At 40.8% G+C, this 18,146-nt stretch overlaps 1 protein-coding gene across 1 annotated transcript in view; it reads left to right on the forward strand.

The window, feature by feature from the left end:
* Positions 1-1,969: 1,969 nt before the first annotated feature.
* LOC113424401 (epididymal sperm-binding protein 1-like) overlaps positions 1,970-18,146 on the forward strand; it is a 40,926-nt gene continuing 24,749 nt past the window's right edge. Inside the window, 4 exon segments of the mRNA XM_087945901.1 lie at positions 1,970-2,030; positions 2,253-2,296; positions 2,298-2,397; positions 4,938-5,081. Of these exon segments, the coding sequence (XP_087802027.1) occupies positions 1,970-2,030; positions 2,253-2,296; positions 2,298-2,397; positions 4,938-5,081 (349 nt within the window).

The following is an 18,146-nucleotide window of genomic DNA, read 5'->3' on the forward strand; positions in this document are numbered from 1 at the left end:
AATTGGAAAAATGATAAAATACTTATGCAGAAGGAAGTTATTAAGAAAATTATGGACTGTGCTGAAATGAATAAATTGAAATTTGAAATTAGAGAACAAGAAGATAAACAATTTTATATGATATGGGATTTGTTTTATCAATGGTTGGACAAAAAGACATGGTAATGTAATAGATTTGATGATTTTGTAATAGGTTTAATAGATAGATATAAAATATAATATTGACATATATAACCATTGGATGAAAGTATAACATAAATTTTAAAATAAAATTCGAAATATCTCATATAAAATGATAGAATAAATAGTTTGGTCATGGATGATTAATAATTGATAAATATATAAGCATATGTTAGCTTGATAATGTGGAAATTTATATAAATTGAGAAATGATTACAAAAGGATAGCGCAAAAGATTTGTAACCAACTGACACACTGTATGTATATAAGATGGAAGATGGTTTTATGTTTTGTTTGTTTATGTTTGTCTTAAAAAATAAAAACTTTTTCATAAAAAAATTCTTCTATTACTGAGTCTGTTATTTTCATGCTTAGCAACTGGTTCATGTTGCTATGTGTCAGGGTCATATGATCACTTTTGTGACTTTCTGACAAGCAAAGTTAATGGAGAAGCCAGATTTATTTAACAACTGGGCTACTAACTTATGAACTGCAGTAATTCACAAAACAACTGAGGCAAGAAAGGTCATAAAATGGGGCAAAACTCACTTAACAAATGTCTCACTTAACAACATAAATTTTGGGCTCAATTGTAGTCCTATGTTGATGGCTACCTACACAGAATTCTCAATCCTAGTCAGCTCTATAATTTCAAAAACACTTATTGTGCACCTTGATGCTGCCAATAGAAAAATATTATTGGCTAAATTGACAAACTGTTCATCATTTTGTAACATTCTGAAACAGTGAAGAAATTACCTTTGGGGAAAACCTCCCTCCATTCTAGAGGTCCCCAAGTCTGATTTCCTTATGGGCTCTACAGTCTGCCAAAAAGCCCCCTTCCAATGATCTCTATATTTATTTGCATTTTTGGCTGTTGTTCAGTCACTAAGCTGGGTCTGATGTTTTGCAATTCCATAGATTATGGCACACCAGGCTCCCCTGTTTTTTTATTGTCTTCTGAAGTTTGCCCAAATTTTTGTTCATTTTGTCAATGACGATATCTAACCATCTTATACTCTTCCATCCGTTTCTCCTTTTGCCTTCAACAGTTTCCAGCTTCAGAGTCTTTTCCAATGAGTCCTCTCTTCTCATCTTTATTTGCATATGAATAGCAATGGTTCCAAAGAGAATCAAAATTAGCAAGATGGTGACTAGAGTAGATGTGCTGATAACATGTTCAGAGGAAGCAGAAGACAATCACTTCTCTGTCATTTTACCAATGTTGACATCGACCCCCTCTAACCCAAAATCTTATTTAATCACATTGTAAGTTATCAGATTCTTCTTATTTCTGTTGAGAAACAGGGTGAGCATTTCCTAATGATACCACAACTTTCTAGGTTATGCTTCTTTTGCAGAACTTGGGCCATGCTACGGAAATTTAATCCAACATATTTGGAGGGTACCAGCTTTTTGGGGGTGGGGTCTGATTTAAAATCTTTGATGTAACAGCAAGTCACATACCACAACCTGAATAAGCAGTGGCCCTTTTACAGCAATATCTGGATTTTGACTCAATTTAATGAAACAGTATTACTTGTTTGTTCTCAGCATTGAATGTCTAGTGAGACAAAGAAACCAATTTAGTATCTAATGAGGAAGTTGGTCACCTTGAATACATTTCTGAGAAAACACTCTTGTATGAAAAACAAAGAAACAGAGCAGCTGCCAAATCAAATATTCAATTTCCAATGGCTACGTAGACATTGGAAGTTGATGACCTCTGACGTACCTTCATAGAACATATAAAAATATGGTACTCTCCAGTGGTGTATTTAGAGACAAAATGGCCTCAGTCACAGCATTCCTGTTGTTTTGCACTCTTTTTCAATTGCTCATTGCAACAGGTAAGGGAAATACATCAAATATTTTTGATGTATTCATTTCATCAGGGACAGTATATCACTAAACTTTGCTATGAAAGACTAATTTTCAGAGATGATTTAGAAAATTTATATGCTGTTTGGATCAGTAGCATGGCTTGTTTCCTGATTCCAAATCAAGGGAATTAATGAATGCTTAGCAGGGAATTTCTTCAGTTCTGATCTTGTCTTCATTTATGATTTCAGAGACTCCTCCCTACGTCTTCCCATTTATTTATGGTGGAAAATACCCATTATTCTTGCACCAAAGTTGATAGCCAGAACCGTCCATGTTGTGCCACAACTGCAAACTATGATACATCTTTTCAATGGAAGTATTGTGCCACTAAAGGTTTGACAAAAGTTACATTTATGAGATATGAGTTTTACTGATTTCAGGAGATATAACAACTGTTATACCTTGAAACAGTCAACTGATTCCATGTTTAGTGTGTTTGAGCATAATCTCATATAGAATTGAAACAAGCATTGAGGGTATCTATATGCACAAGGACTATATAATATTTAGTGAGAAAAAATTGGGAACCTTCACTGGGTAGACTTCAAACTCCTTTGGGAAATTCTGGGAATTGAAGTCCACACATTTTAAGGTTACTAAAATGAAGAAACTGCTTACAAGCACCAAGGGTTCTAATATCACTATAACTTTTTAATTTGTATGGCAATTAAATAGAATGTAGCTTTAGAAAGTGCCCAATGTCAATAAAATGGCCTCTGCAGCTGTGAGGCAGGTGGCCTTATGTAGCTTTCTAGCCACATCTTCCCTCGGTTGGGCACACCTTTCAGCTTCAGGGGGAAGGGAAATGTAAGTGGACCTGGGCATGGTGAGGCATGGAAGGCCCAGACCTCTTTAGAGTGGCATGGGAAGGGATGGAGGAGGCCCACACACACACTGGTGGGCCAAGTTTATTTAGCCTAACACAGCCTTTTCATTTTCTCGTGGTTTCCCACCCAAAAATAAAGTACTCCTGATCCTACTTAGCTTGCAGACAAGGTTGGCCACATAATTGCCACTGCTTAAATGAATAGGTCAAGGAAATTAAATAGCAACTGTTAAAAGTGTTAGCTCATTAGGGAATCATCAGAAGATATAAAAATGAACTTTTTCCCATTGTGTGTGCATAAATGTGTATTCTAATGCTTTAATTTTTTTAATTTTTCCAAAATGGTTATCCAGGTAGTCCTTGACTTCCAACAGTTGGTTTATGAAAACTCAAACTTACAATGGCACTAAAAAAAAGTGAATTATGACCATTTTGGCCATTATATCATCATTATGCTCACATGATCCACATTAACATGCTTGATAACTGACTCACATTTATGATGGTTGAAGTGCCCCGATGTCATAGGATCTTCTGTTAAAACCTTACTCATAACTGGCCAAATTAAGACTTACTGTTTGACTGATGGGTACCTGAGTATCTAAAAGGATTTAAAGATCTTCCAGAACTTATTGCTGGTCCTACTGCTTACAAGCAACAAGGGTTCTAATTTCAGTATAACTTTTTAATTCATATGGCAATTAAATAGAATGTAGCTTTAGAAAGTGCCCAATGTCAATAAAAATGGCCTCTGCAGCCTTGAGGCTAATGGCCTAATGTTGCTTTCTAACCGCATCTCCTCTCGGTTGGGCACACCTTTCAGCTTCAGGGGAAAGGGAAAGGTACGTGGACCTGGGCATGGGGAAGCAGGGCGGGACAATCTTCTCTCAAGTGGCATGGGAAGGGATGGAAGCCCCCACACACTGGTGGGTCAAGTCATCCAAGGCATTCAAGTGACAGCAAGTTTCCACCTGCCACTGTCCAAGGCCCCTTAGTCCACACTAGCATTGGTGTCATTCAGGAAGCAATGACAAGGAATCATAGGGAGATGAAGGAAATAATGCATGAATCAGATGTGGGACTAGGAAACTCCCAGCAAATGACAATGAAGAATGAACAAAAAATTCAGAAAGTAGAAGAGAAACCAGAAGGAGTATAGGGAAGAATAGAGGAGATAAATCAACAAATGATACAAGCAGATAAAGAGATGAAAGAGATAATAAAAATTCCTGAAATAGAGCAGGTAGATTATCTCGGAAAAGATCAAAGGGTAGAAGAGGGCAAAGATCAGGATCTCCTAGAAGTGATGACAGAGTTACTGATGGGTGTTTTAGAGATTAGACAGCAAGCGGCAAATGTGGAGGAAGAGGAAATACTTAGATTAAACATGAGTGATGTAAGGATAAAAGATCCAAAGAGAGGAGCATGGGAGACCTATCAAAAAGAATCAACAAGGCTTGAAATAATAAAAAGAGCAAGAGATGACAGATAGAGATACAATACTTTTTAATATCGGATCTGTTTTATTAAAGATTAGAAAATAGAAGTAGAAATTAGAAAACGGGAAAAGATTATTATGCCTACTGTCACATAATACAATTTTCTATATTTACTATGTATACTTAAATGTTAGAAGCTGGAAGATTACTCAAAAAGACAACAAGTGTTGAAATACTGAAACGGGTAAAGGGATGGATAGATATAGAATACATTTAAATGTGGAATTCATTTTATTAAAAATTAGAAAAAGGAGTTAGTAATTGAAAATTGGGGAAATATTATTATGCGTATTGTCACGTAATATAATTTACTACAATTACTAAGTATACGTAAATGTTAGAAGTTGGAAATAATTTGGATTGACTCATTTCACCTGGGACAGTGTATTTGCTTTAGAAGACCAATTTTCAAAGATGACAAATTTAGAAAATTTAAAATGTTTTGGGATCAGTTACACGGCTTGTTTCCTGATGTCAAATTTAGGGAATGAATGAATGCTTAGCAGGAGTTTCTTCAGTTCCGATTTTGTCTTCTTTTATGATTTCAGACACTCCTTCCTGTGTCTTTCCATTTATTTACCATGGGAAATCCTATTATTCTTGCACCAAAGTTGATAGCCTGAACGGTCCATGGTGTGCCACAACTGCAAACTATGATAAATCTTCTCAATGGAAGTATTGTGCCACTAAAGGTTTGACAAAGTTACATTTATGAGATAAGAACTTTACTGATTTGAGGAGATATAACAATCGTCTTGAAACAGTCAACTGATTCCCAGTTTAGTGTGTCTGAACGTAATCTCATATAGAATTGAAACAAGCATTGAGGGTATATATCTGCACAAGGACTATATAATATTAAGTGAGGAAAAATGTTTCTCCACCATGGGGACTTTCAATGTGTGGATTTCAAACCCCTCTGGGATATTCTGGGAATTGAAGTTCACACATCTTAATGTTACTGAAATGAAGAACCTGGGTTTCAAACATAAATGGCATCCTTTTCTGTGGCCCCAGGAAACTACTCCAACTATAAAAGATAGTTTAGAGATTTTGCTCTTTTGAGTAAAAAAATACACAAAATCTGAAGTGGAGTCTAAAATCTCAAGTAAATCTAAAGAAGCTTTGTATGTATTTTTTCTATTTTGCATCCTCATTCTCCATGCTTTTGCCCTGGATAGCCCCAAAATTGTTAAATTAATCTTTAGCTCCTAAAAGCTTACTCATAACAGGCCAAATTAAGACTTACTGATTGACTGATGTGTCCCCGAGTATCTAAAAGGATTTAAAGCTGATGGGTCCCCAATATCTAAAAGGATTTAAAGCTCTTCCATACCTTATGGCCAGTCCTACAGCTTTAGAAAGTGTCCAATGTCAATAAAAATGGCCTCTGCAGCCTTGAGACAGATGGCCTTATGTAGCTTTCTAGCCCCATCTCCTCTCGGTTGGGCACACCTTTCAGCTTCATGGGGAAGGGAAAGGTAGGTGGACTTGGGCATGGTGAGGCAGGGAGGGTCCTGACCTCTCTAGAGTTGCATAGCGGGGGATGGAGGAGGCCCCCACACAGTGGTGGGCCAAGTCATCAAAGTCATTCAACTGACAGCAAGTTTCTTCCTGCCAGTGGGTCGTACTCTCCAAGTAGCCTTAGTCCATAGTAGTATTGGTGGGGAATTGCAGTTGTCCTTCAGTCATAAATATATGTGCGTGCCTCTAAGCAACCCAATTTTGATCAAGTGACCCCAGGGCTGCAATGATTGGAACTGTGCGCAATGACTGTAAATGTTTTTGTTGATTGCCATTGTCCTTTCAGTCAGTAAATGAATGGTTGTAAGTTGAAAATCCACAAATCCCAAGTTCAAATTTCATCTCACCCTGAACAGCCATTTGAATTATTCAAATGGATGACATTTGCATAGTTAAGCACTTTCCATCTCAGTTTACAAGGAGGTAGTTCTACAATGAGGTACTGTCCCCTCCATTCATTGTCATCTCAAATTCACAAAGAAAAGGGAATGTCATTATTTTGAAAAAAAAAAAAAAGCAAATACTACAGTTTTGTTGAGAAATTGACCAAGATAGGGAAGTTGAATTTATGCAGATCATGCAATCACTCTGAACAAATACACCCTTTTTTATACACCTGCAGTTGACATTTTTCCCCCGCACAGACCTTAAATGGCGGCGCCCAACTAGGAAGGTGAGGCTCTCACTCCTGGAGCATTATCTCCCTATAAAGCCACCACCTGCACCAGAAATCACTTTTAAAGTTGCCGCCTGCACCAGTAACCGTGAGTAAACCAGAGCCCAAAAAACAAGCCCAAAAATGCTAGATTCTGAAGCTGTGGAGCCCTAATAATGCTGGCAGAGCTCCTGCTAACTGATCCGGAGCCCTCCTCTCCTTCCCCAGAGAAGTGAAGCTCTTTCCATTGAGCCCTATTAACCACATTGCTGGAGCTCTTGAACTGGATCACTTGGAGCCACCGGAGTGCAAACAACATACCTTCATTTAAATCCCTCACACAGCTGATAGAAGTATCTTCCACGCCAGACAACGTGTTTCCATTAATATCCCTCACACAGTTTCCCCGGAGCCACATCAGACAGCTGGCAGGGAGAAACAAGGAGGGAGGAGAAAGTCCTGAGGCTCTTAGGAGCCAAAAGTCACCCTGGATGGGTGGTAAAGGCAGAGGAATGCTTCAGTGGTCGCGAGGAGAGGAGAGTCTCCTTGACTGACCCGAAGAAAACCCCTCCATCCGAACTAAAAAGAGAACTGCCAGCATGGCTAAATCGAAGCCAGGAAGGCAGCTGAGACAGAAGTGAAAAAGAAAGGAAAGATCTTGTAACAGCGTGCTTAGTCTTGGTAAGAATCACTCCAATTTCTGCAGTGGAATTTTCCTTGGAAAGTGGGACTCAAAGGAGGCAAATAGCTGCGATTAACGATCTGGAGTGACTGTCAGATTCAGTTAAAAAAAAATTGCCACTAGAAGTAACTTTAAAAGTAAAGGACAGATTGGATTGGTTAACTCAAATTTCTGCACTGTATTTTTACTACTACTCAACTTGAAGAACTTTAGGAAACTATTGGAAAACAATCTTATTCAGAGACATATTGATTGTAGTTAAAGTGTTTTAATTCAGCGAGTTTTACTCTCTTTCAAAAATCCAGCGTGCTTTGAACATCTTGTTACAGCCTATTGTTTACAGAGTAATAGCAGCAGCAATCAGAGCAATAAATTCCTCCCACCCAGTAAATCAACAGCTGCTAGTAAGACAATTAACCCTTTCCTTGCAGACTCTCAATACTACCTCATTACTTTAATCAAACACTCATTAATTCGTTACCTCAAAACTTACAACTTTTCTACCTCATCACCTATATCAATGATTAGATAATCAATTTCTATAAAATATTTCATTAATGGTTTAATTGATTTATTGTTTTAATTGATTAGTGTGATTAGAGTGTTTAGTGCAAATAGTGTGATTACTGATCAGTTTAAAAGATCAAGATTCATGTAATTTAATTGATTAGTAAAATCAGTGATTTAGTGAATTTAATTGAACAGTGTGATTAATTATTAGTGTAATTAATTGATTAGGCTGATTGTTGCTTAGGAAAATTATTTGACTAGAGAGATTACTGCAAGTGATTGATTGGTGTGATATTGGCTATATTGATTACCCAAAATTGTTCCATTAATTGATTTAATCAATGTACCATCTTAACAAACCTACCATGCCAAGAAAAAAATCCAATGCCAAACCACAACCTAAAGAGAAAGTAATCCCCACCAATGAACCACAAGACTCCTGCACATGCCTTAAATGCAACAAAACTCTAAAGGATAATGAAAACTCCATCAAATGTTCTCTATGTAACAAATACACTCATCATGACTGCTTGGGATTACTCGAGCAAATGATTCAATACCTAGAATCATCCAATGAGTTTCCATATCTCTGCAAATCATGCAGACCCAAAATGGATCTGTTGGAAAGAGTTGATACCATTGAAACACGAACAACATCTCTTGACACCATAGTAGCATCCCTGGAAGCCTTAAAAGAAAGATTATCCAACCTTGAAAAAAAAGACAAAACGCAAAAACCTGAACATCCAATAGCTACAAACCACATCTCTACCCAACAACCACAACCCAATCCACAACCCAATCCACAACCCAATCCACAAAAAAACATAAGCCAGACAAATAATGATATCCCAATCCTCATCAGAGAAGCTGTTGAGCATGAACGGAAACGTCCAAACGCCATCTTATTTGGTCTAGAGGACATCAATGATAATGATGACATCACAACTGTCCGAAACATCATCAGTGATTATCAAGCATCAACCATCTCCGCTGATGAAATACTTGACATTTCCCGCATTGGCCGAGAGCTCAAAAACAGAGACGGCTCTGTGGCCCCACGCTTGTGCAGGGTCATTTGCAAAAATGAATCAAGCAAATGTAAATTTGTTTTCACTATGAATTCACTCACCAAAACCAACCATAAGAACCTCCGTTGTCACCCTGACCTAACCATACAGCAATGTGCCCGCTCCCGTGTACTCCGCACTGAACCCAAAAAACATCTAGCCAATGGAGAGAAGGACCTGTACATTGACTACTATGCTGACTGTATCAAAAGTAAGTCACACAACCCGCAACTCAGCTTTAACCTTCAACCACAACCCTACCTCAACCAATCTACCATCACCCAAGACTAGGCACGCACGGCCCCAACTACCTCAATTCCAACTACTGCTGGCCTTAAATGCAAGCTACTCAATGCAAGAAGCCTTGCAAATAAAATACCTGAATTTCTCCTCTTACTAAATATGGCTAAATTCAACATCATATTTGTCTGTGAAACATGGCTCAACGCATCTCTCCCTGACTCCATTACCACAGTAAGAAACTATCATGTTTACCGATCAGATCATGAAATTCGTAGAGGAGGTGGTGTTGCTATATTCTATAAAAAGTCCTTACATCTAAAAAACATCCAAGTTACCCAGGAGCTTGCTCTTCCTGAGACCATCATCTTTGATCTATCCTTAAATATCACATTTTGATTCTTACTCTGTTACAGAGCCCCTGATTATGACATCGAACATGTAAACAAGCTAAATACACTACTAACATGGGCAGCATCCTGCCCACATGCTTTTATCTTTCTTGGTGACTTCAATCTACCTCATATTGACTGGACCCTAAATGAATGTACAACTGAACCCATACACACAACCTTCTACAATGCTGTTACAAATCTGGGACTGGAACAACTAGTAACCAACAACACTAGAGTAAAGAACTGCCTCGATCTCATCTTCTGCAATAGTTTAAATTTAATTTACGGAATACAAACTAAAGAACTCTTTTCCAGCAGTGACCACAATATGATTGACTTTTGTCTCAACATACACCCAAACAAAAATCATCACAATTACGTAATCCCCAATTATAACGTCAAAAAAGGCAACTATGATCTTATAGACAACGATCTCTCATCCCCTGATTGGCAATCTCTATTCACTGGATGCAATACTGTTGAAGACCATTACAACATATTTTTACTTGAAGTCAAAAGAGTCATCAAACTATATGTACCAACAACAAGTCCCAAAACAAAAACAAAAAAACAGATTACCCATAACAATAAGGAAACTTCAATCCAAAAAGAGATCACTCTGGCGGAAAACCAAATCTGGTCACGTTGCCAATTTCAAAAGCCGATACAAAAATTTATGCCACCAGATAAAGACTGAATGCACCAATTATCACATTAAACAAGAGGAAAACATTCTATGCACCAATTCCACGTGCGCTTTTTACAATTTTGTAAACAGCAAACTAAAAGACTCAAGGTCCATCCCACCCCTGATCGGACCTAATGGTAAAGACTGCAATGACGACACCATTAAAGCCAACATCTTTAACACATTCTTCAGCTCAGTATTTATAAACAGCAATGGATCATGCCCAGTATTTCCTAGCCGAACCACAGACGACTACAATGATCTAATACATATTGATTTTACAGAAGACAATGTTGAAAAAGCACTATGCAATCTAAAACCATCTTTATCTATTGGACCGGATGGAATATATGCCTACTTCTTAAAAAAGCTATCCACTGCCATAGCCGAACCTCTAAGCATAATCTTTGAAAAATCTTTCAGGACCAGCTCCTTGCCTAACCTATGGCCACAAGCCACGGTCATCACCACCTTCAAAAAGGGAGACCCCGGCCTAGTTGAAAATTGTAGACCAATCTCCTTATACTGAGTCACCTGTAAAGTCATGGAATCAATCAATCCATCATCCTCCACTTAGAGACAAACAACCTACTCTCCAATAAACAATTTGGTTTCAGAAAAAAACTATCCTGTAATCTGCAACTCTTACACTGCAAAAACATATGGATGACACAACTCGACCAGGGCAAAGCAATAGACGCAATCTACATAGACTTCTGTAAAGCCTTTGATTCAGTGGTACACGACAAACTACTCCTAAAAATAAAATCCTATGGTATCTCTGGACAACTGAATAACTGGATAGAAGCATTCCTGGCAAACAGACAACAAATGGTCAAAATTGGGAGCGTCCTATCAAATTCTGTACCTGTCAATAGTGGTGTCCCCCAAGGCAGTGTTCTAGGACCAACTCTCTTCATACTCTACATAAATGACCTCTCTGATCATATTAAGAGCAATTGCGTTCTTTTCGCTGATGATGTAAAGCTGTTCAATACCACAGACAATACTACTACCCTTCAAAAAGATCTTGACTATGTATCAGAATGGTCAAACAAATGGCAGCTTCAAATCTCAACAAATAAATGCTCTGTCTTACATATTGGCAAAAAAAATCAGAAAATAAAATACAAGCTGAATAGTCAAGATCTTGTTGATGATCCAAGCTCTGTAAAGGACCTTGGAATACTCATCTCTAATGATCTAAGTGCTAGAGCCCACTGTAACTACATAGCCAAAAAGGCATTAAGAGTTGTTAACCTAATCTTACGTAACTTTTTCTCTGGTAATATCACACTACTAACTAGAGCATACAAAACATATGCTAGACCAATACTCAAATACAGCTCATCAGTCTGATTACGTATCTGATATTAGCACAGTTGAGAAAGTCCAGAAATATTTCACAAGAAAAGTTCTCCACTCCTCTACTCGTTGTAGAATACCTTATGCCTTTAGCAACAGAGTGGTCAATGTCTGGAATACTCTACCTGACTCTGTAGTTTCTTCCCCAAACTCCAAAAACTTTAACCTTAGACTGTCTGTAGGGGGTGTGCATAAGCGCACCAATGTGCCTACCGTCCCTGTCCTATTGTTTCTTTTATTGTTCTTATATGTGCCCATTTCATGTATTCATAACTATGTATATACTTATACCTATTGCCACCAGACTTGAAATTCTAGACCTAGAAAACCTTGAAATTCTAGACCTAGAAAACCTTGAATTACGCCGTCTTCGGTTTGATCTAAGTATGGTATATAAAAATCATATATTGCAAAGTCCTACCTGTCAATGAATACTTCAGCTTCAACCATAACAACACAAGGGCACACAATAGATACAAACTCAAGGTTAACCGCACTAAACTTGATTGCAGGAAATACGACTTCAGCAACAGAGTGGTCAATGTCTGGAATACTCTACCTGACTCTGTAGTTTCTTCCCCAAACTCCAAAAACTTTAACCTTAGACTGTCTGTAGGGGGTGTGCATAAGCGCACCAACGTGCCTACCGTCCCTGTCCTATTGTTTCTTTTATTGTTCTTATATGTGCCCATTTCATGTATTCATAACTATGTATATACTTATGCCTATTATCTTGTAAGCAATTGACAAATCAAATAAATAAATAAATGAATAAATAGGCAAGATGTCCTAACCTAGAATTTTGTCATCTTGTGCTGTTTTTTTTTTTTTTGTGATTACTTTTCAACATCTTTCCTTTACATTTCAAATGCTTCTAATGTTTTACGGGATATAGCTGCACGAGATGAACAATTATTTCTTTTCAGTGGCTACATCTCAACTTGCTATAGGGCTGAGTTAGAAACCAGGAGACTGTAATTTCTAGTCCTCCCTTAGATATGAAAGTCAGGTAGGAGTCCTTGGGCCAGTCACTCTCTTCCAGCCCCATTGAGTTCACAGGGTTGCTATTATGTTTAAAATGGAATATAGGAGAACTAGATATGTAGGCCATACTGAATTCCTCAAAATCAAAATGGGATACAAAGATATAGGCGATTTCCTTCGCAACAATATATCATATGCCCTTGAATGTCATTGCCTTTTTTATGTGTGTTTGTCTGGGTATTTTATTTCACAGTCCAATAGGAAGTTTTTTCATTTTCTTGTGGTTTCCCACCTAAAAATAAACTAAACCTGATCCTATTTAGCTTGAAGATTGGCCAAGTAATTGCCACTGCTTAAATTAATAAAGTGTGTACATATGTATGCATTCTAATGCTTTATTTTTTAAAAATTTTCCAAAATGTATATCCAGGTAGTCTTCAACTTACAAGTTTCTTTACTTACAAGTTTCTTTAGTGAACATTCAAAGTTGCATAGTTATTAGCATGAAGAAATGTTTAATATATTTATATTTCTGGGCTATATTATTCAGTAGGTTTAGGAGAAATAACAATTTTCTTGAAATGGTAAACTGATTCCCATTGCAATGTTTATGAGAGTAATCTGGTATAGAATTAAGACAGGCATTGCAAAGTGTTTGTATCAGTAGTGGGATCCTACCTGTTCCATTATCAGTTTGTTGATCGTGTGCATGCGTACAACCTACCACGTGCACACCTAACACATGTATGCATCTTTCTCCACACCAACTGAGGCCTGCAGCACTAATCAACTGAGAGGATAAAGAATAGAAATGCACAGGGGTGGGTGGGAAGGCTGATACTGTGCTTTTCTCTTCTTTCTCCTCTCAGCTGATTGTATGTGTTCCGGACTAGCAGGCTTGAAAGCCTGCAAAGCGGATTGGTCCGCTTACAGCGGGTCATGATTGGTCGCTCCGAACTGATCCGATTGGCTGGTAAACGGGCTGCCGCGATTGGTCTAACCAAGCGCGGCAAGCTCAAACCTCTGTCATTGGCCATATAGCCGCAGCCAGCTCTATAAAAGGGGCTGCTGCAGCTAGGGCAAATCGCTCAGATCTGAAGTCACTAATAAAGAGCTGTAGTTACTTTCTGAGCCTGTCTCCATTCTTGGACCCATCCTTCCAGACACAACACTGGCGACGAGGATGGGATTCGGAGACAGCAGAGCTGAATGAGCACCACCTACGATCAACAAGAGCACGTGGCTGACAGCGCGCAGACATTGGCAGAATGGCCAGCAGCGCTATACCACCCGCCCCGTTCGATCCAGCCAGCAAAGACTGGGACTCATACATGGACAGGTTTCAGATGTTCCTGGAGTCCAACAATCTAAAGGACGCCACGCCCAGCAAAAAACGAGCAGTTTTCCTGATGCATTGCGGACCTGCCATTTTTAAAATGGCCAAAGCACTGGCAAAACCGGCTGAAGTTAAATCGATGGACTGGGATACCCTTGCTCCCATCCTTCGCAACCACTACGCACCGGCAGTACCAACTCTCATCCGCAGGCACGAATTTTATCAAAGAGACCAACGCGAAGGTGAGAGCATTGGGGATTTTGTAGCTGACCTAAGGAATTTAGGCGGGTTGTGTGGCTTCGCCAATCTAGAAGAGGCCATGAAGGATCGAGTTGTCCTGGGGCTAAGAGACCCCATGGTCCAAAGCAAAATCATGGCCAAAGGATACATCTCCCTCGCAGACTCAATAGCTGATGCCACCGCAGCAGAAGCCACCCGCAAATCAGCAGCACGGATGCGCCGGGCCAATGGGGCCAACCGCCAACCCACCAACGATACAGCTACGCCATCAGAGAAATACACATCAGCCACCCACCATGAAGACATTGAGTCCTCATCAGATAGGATGAAGAAGTCCATAGACTCCGGTCAGAGCGCGAACAACGAGACCAGTGGAGACGTAAATCGAACTTCCAATGTGCCGGATGTGGTGGGAACCACCCACGATCTGAATGCAGATTCCTAGACGCCATCTGTCGGTTCTGTGACAAAAGAGGGCATATTGCTAAAGTATGCCGGAATAAAAGAGGGACCAGTCCCAAACGGAAAGAAAACAGCCTCCGACAAACAGATGGAAACCCCGCCGCTAATCGAGACTGCCCAAACAACTAGTGGAACCAGTACAACAGAACCCGGAAATTTACCGGCGCACCCCGACGAGAAGAAGCACATCAAACTATCACCATCGGCCACGCCTCATCTTTAGACACAAAAAAAATCCGCGTAGAGGTCAACATTGAAAATCGACCGTGTATCATGGAAGTGGACTCCGGGTCTTCCCTATCCATGGTATCCTGGAAAACCCTGAAGCAGCTGATCCCCAACATCCGCCACCAGGACCTCAGCACTCAGAGACTTATATTAAAAGACTACCAGGGCAACCGGATTCCGGTCGCTGGTTCCAGTCATTTCCAGGTATCCTTCAAGAACCACACTGCAATACTACCTCTCACCATCATTGACAGAGACCGACCCAGCCTGCTGGGTCTACAGTGGTTCGCGCCATTAGGGATCGAAATGGCAGGCATCAATCAGACTGTAGATGAAGATTGGGAAGCAGCCCTCATCCACGACTTCCAAGAAGTTTTCAGCGAAAATCTAGGCAAGTACAAGGGGTCCCCTATCTCTTTTAATCTCCGCCCTGACATCGCGCCCATTCGTTTAAAACCATGCCATGTCCCTTTTGCTCTTAAACTAAAAATTGATGAGCAACTGGACAAACTAATTGCACAGGGCGTGTTAGAACCCATTGATCACGCCCGCTGGGAGACCCCAATCGTAACTCCCATAAAACCTGACGGATCTTTGAGAATCTGTGGGGACTACAAGGCCACCCCCAACCACGCGTTACAGCAGAGCGCCTATCCGGTACCCGTGGTCCAACATCTCCTTCACTCACTTGGGGGTGGCAGAATATTCACAAAGCTTGACCTGGCCCAAGCTTATCAGCAGCTGCCGGTTGATGCTGAAACCGCGGAAGCCCAAACCATAGTCACGCACAGAGGCGCATTCAAGTGTAACAGACTCCAGTTTGGAGTAAGCGTAGCACCAGGCATTTTCCAAAGTCTGATGGAAAGGTTGTTGCAGGACATTAAAGGGGTCGTGCCCTACTTCGACGACGTGTTAATAGCCGCCCCCACAAGGAGTCAGCTAGAAAAACGACTGAGAACAGTCCTACAAAAATTCCAAGACGCTGGCCTCAAAGTAAAGAAAGAAAAGTGCCAGTTATGCACTGAAAGGGTTGAATTTCTTGGTTACCTCCTTGACAAACAAGGAATTCACCCTACGGAAAAGAAATTGGCTGCAATCAAAAATGCCCCGAGACCACAAAACAAAACAGACCTTCAAGCCTTCCTGGGTCTCATTAACTTTTATAACATTTTCCTACCCCAGAAGGCGACTGTTGCTGAACCCCTTCATAGACTCCTAGATAAAAAGGCTTCCTGGATTTGGGGATGATGGGAAGAACATGCCTTTCAACGTGTAAAGGACCTTTTAACCTCGGATGCAGTGCTCATCCAATACAATGAAATGCTCCCACTAACTGTGACTTGTGACGCCTCACCTTTTGGAGTAGGCACCATCTTAAGCCATGTGTTGCCAAACGGTACAGAGGCGCCTATTGCATTTTTTTCAAGAACACTGTCAAAAACAGAAAGAAACTATAGTCATCTAGACAAGGAAGCCCTCGCTATCGTGTCTGCAATCAAAAGGTTCAACGAGTACGTGTATGGAAGATCCTTCTCCATCATCACAGATCATAAACCATTACTTGGCATCCTGGCAGGCGATAAACCTACTCCACATATTTTATCCCCAAGAATGACACGATGGTCAGAGTTCTTAGCCGCCTACGACTACCAATTAAAGCACCGACCGGGGAAAACCATCCCCCACGCAGATGCTTTGAGCCGTTCTCCATTGCCAGAACTCCAAGATGACCCGGCTCCCACACTATCAATACTACAGATTGAAACTCTTCCCTCACCTCCACCAACAGCGCAAGACATCGCATTGGACACCAAAAAAGACTCATGCTTGGCACGAGTTCTTGGCTGGGTGGAGAGGGGATGGCCACAAATCGAACTCAACAAGATCTTTAAACCCTTTAAGAACAGACAAACAGAACTCTTCTCACAAAAAGGGTGCATATTGTGGGGAGACCGAGTGGTCATACCAGCAAAACTACAAAAAAAAGTTCTACAATTACTGCATGATGGACACCCGGGCATCGTGCGCATGAAAGCACTGGCAAGGAGCTACGCCTGGTGGCCAGGTATGGACAAACAAATTGAAACCTGGGTCGCCACTTGTAGCAAATGCCAAGAGACACACTCAGCCCTGCCAAGAGCCTCACCAGCCGAATGGGAAACGCCCAGAGGCCCCTGGTCGCGCATCCATATCGATTTTGCGGGACCCACAAAAGGGCATACCTTCCTGATAACAGTAGACGCATACTCAAACTGGCTCGAGGTAAATAAAATGAAGACCACCACCACAGATGCGGTCATCAAAAATTGAACAGACTTTTTGTAACGCATGGGCTACCAGATGTCCTGGTATCCGACAATGGCCCTCAATTTACCGCCTTAGCCTTTGAACAATACTTAGCAGATCGTGGCATACGACATGCACTGACATCGCCAGCTCACCCGGTGGCAAATGGTAGAGCTGAACGAATGGTTCAGTTCACAAAAAGGACACTACAAAAAATGGAACATGGCAACATCCACGATAAAGTCACTAGGATGCTCCTTCTCCAGCATATTACACCAAACACTACGACCAACAAAAGCCCAGCTGAACTTCTAATGGCCAGAAAACTCAGATCTCCGCTAGACCGCCTACATCCTGCATATACCCCGGAGAAACCCTTGGGCTCCAGCAGTAAACACCGTGCCTTTAAGGTAGGAGACCCTGTATTTGCAAAGAACTTTTCAGGTGACCCTCTGTGGATCCCTGCCAAAATAACTCAAATTACAGGCCCCCACTCCTACCGACTAGAAACCACAGATGGGAGAATGTGGAAACGCCACATCGACCAGCTGCGATCCAGGCTAACCACATCTCCCATCAGTGACCCTAACCACGAAACCAGAAGGGGAAGGGAAATCAGGGGTTCTGAAATTGAACCAACATCTGGTTTAGAAGAAAGAACCCCACAATCACCACAGCAAAGCCTACAATACTCACCAGTTGATGAAGAGCCTTGGCACGTGATCATCTCACCAAGTAGCAGCAACCGAACAGGTCCAGCAAACCCTGTGAGCCCAAGCTCTAGCAACGAAGGAGGCGTGCCACTCATCCCGAGATCACCTGAAGGGAGTCACAGCTACGGAACCAGTTCACTGTTCCAGGGATTTCCGGCAAGCAGCCCGTCGGAACCAGAGACTGAGCAAGGACATTTCGAACAACGCAAGTCAGGTAGACAGGTGCGAAGACCCGCCTACCTGTGAGACTATATAACCTCACCCTTTAAACGGATTGTATGTGTTCCGGACTAGCAGGCTTGAAAGCCTGCAAAGCGGATTGGTCCGCTTACAGCGGGTCGTGATTGATCGCTCCGGACTGATCTGATTGGCTGGTAAA

This window comes from Notechis scutatus, chromosome Z (genome assembly GCF_049901735.1).
Source record: "Notechis scutatus isolate UNSWTSFEM ecotype Mainland chromosome Z, rNotScu1.2, whole genome shotgun sequence".
Taxonomy (NCBI): domain Eukaryota; kingdom Metazoa; phylum Chordata; class Lepidosauria; order Squamata; family Elapidae; genus Notechis; species Notechis scutatus.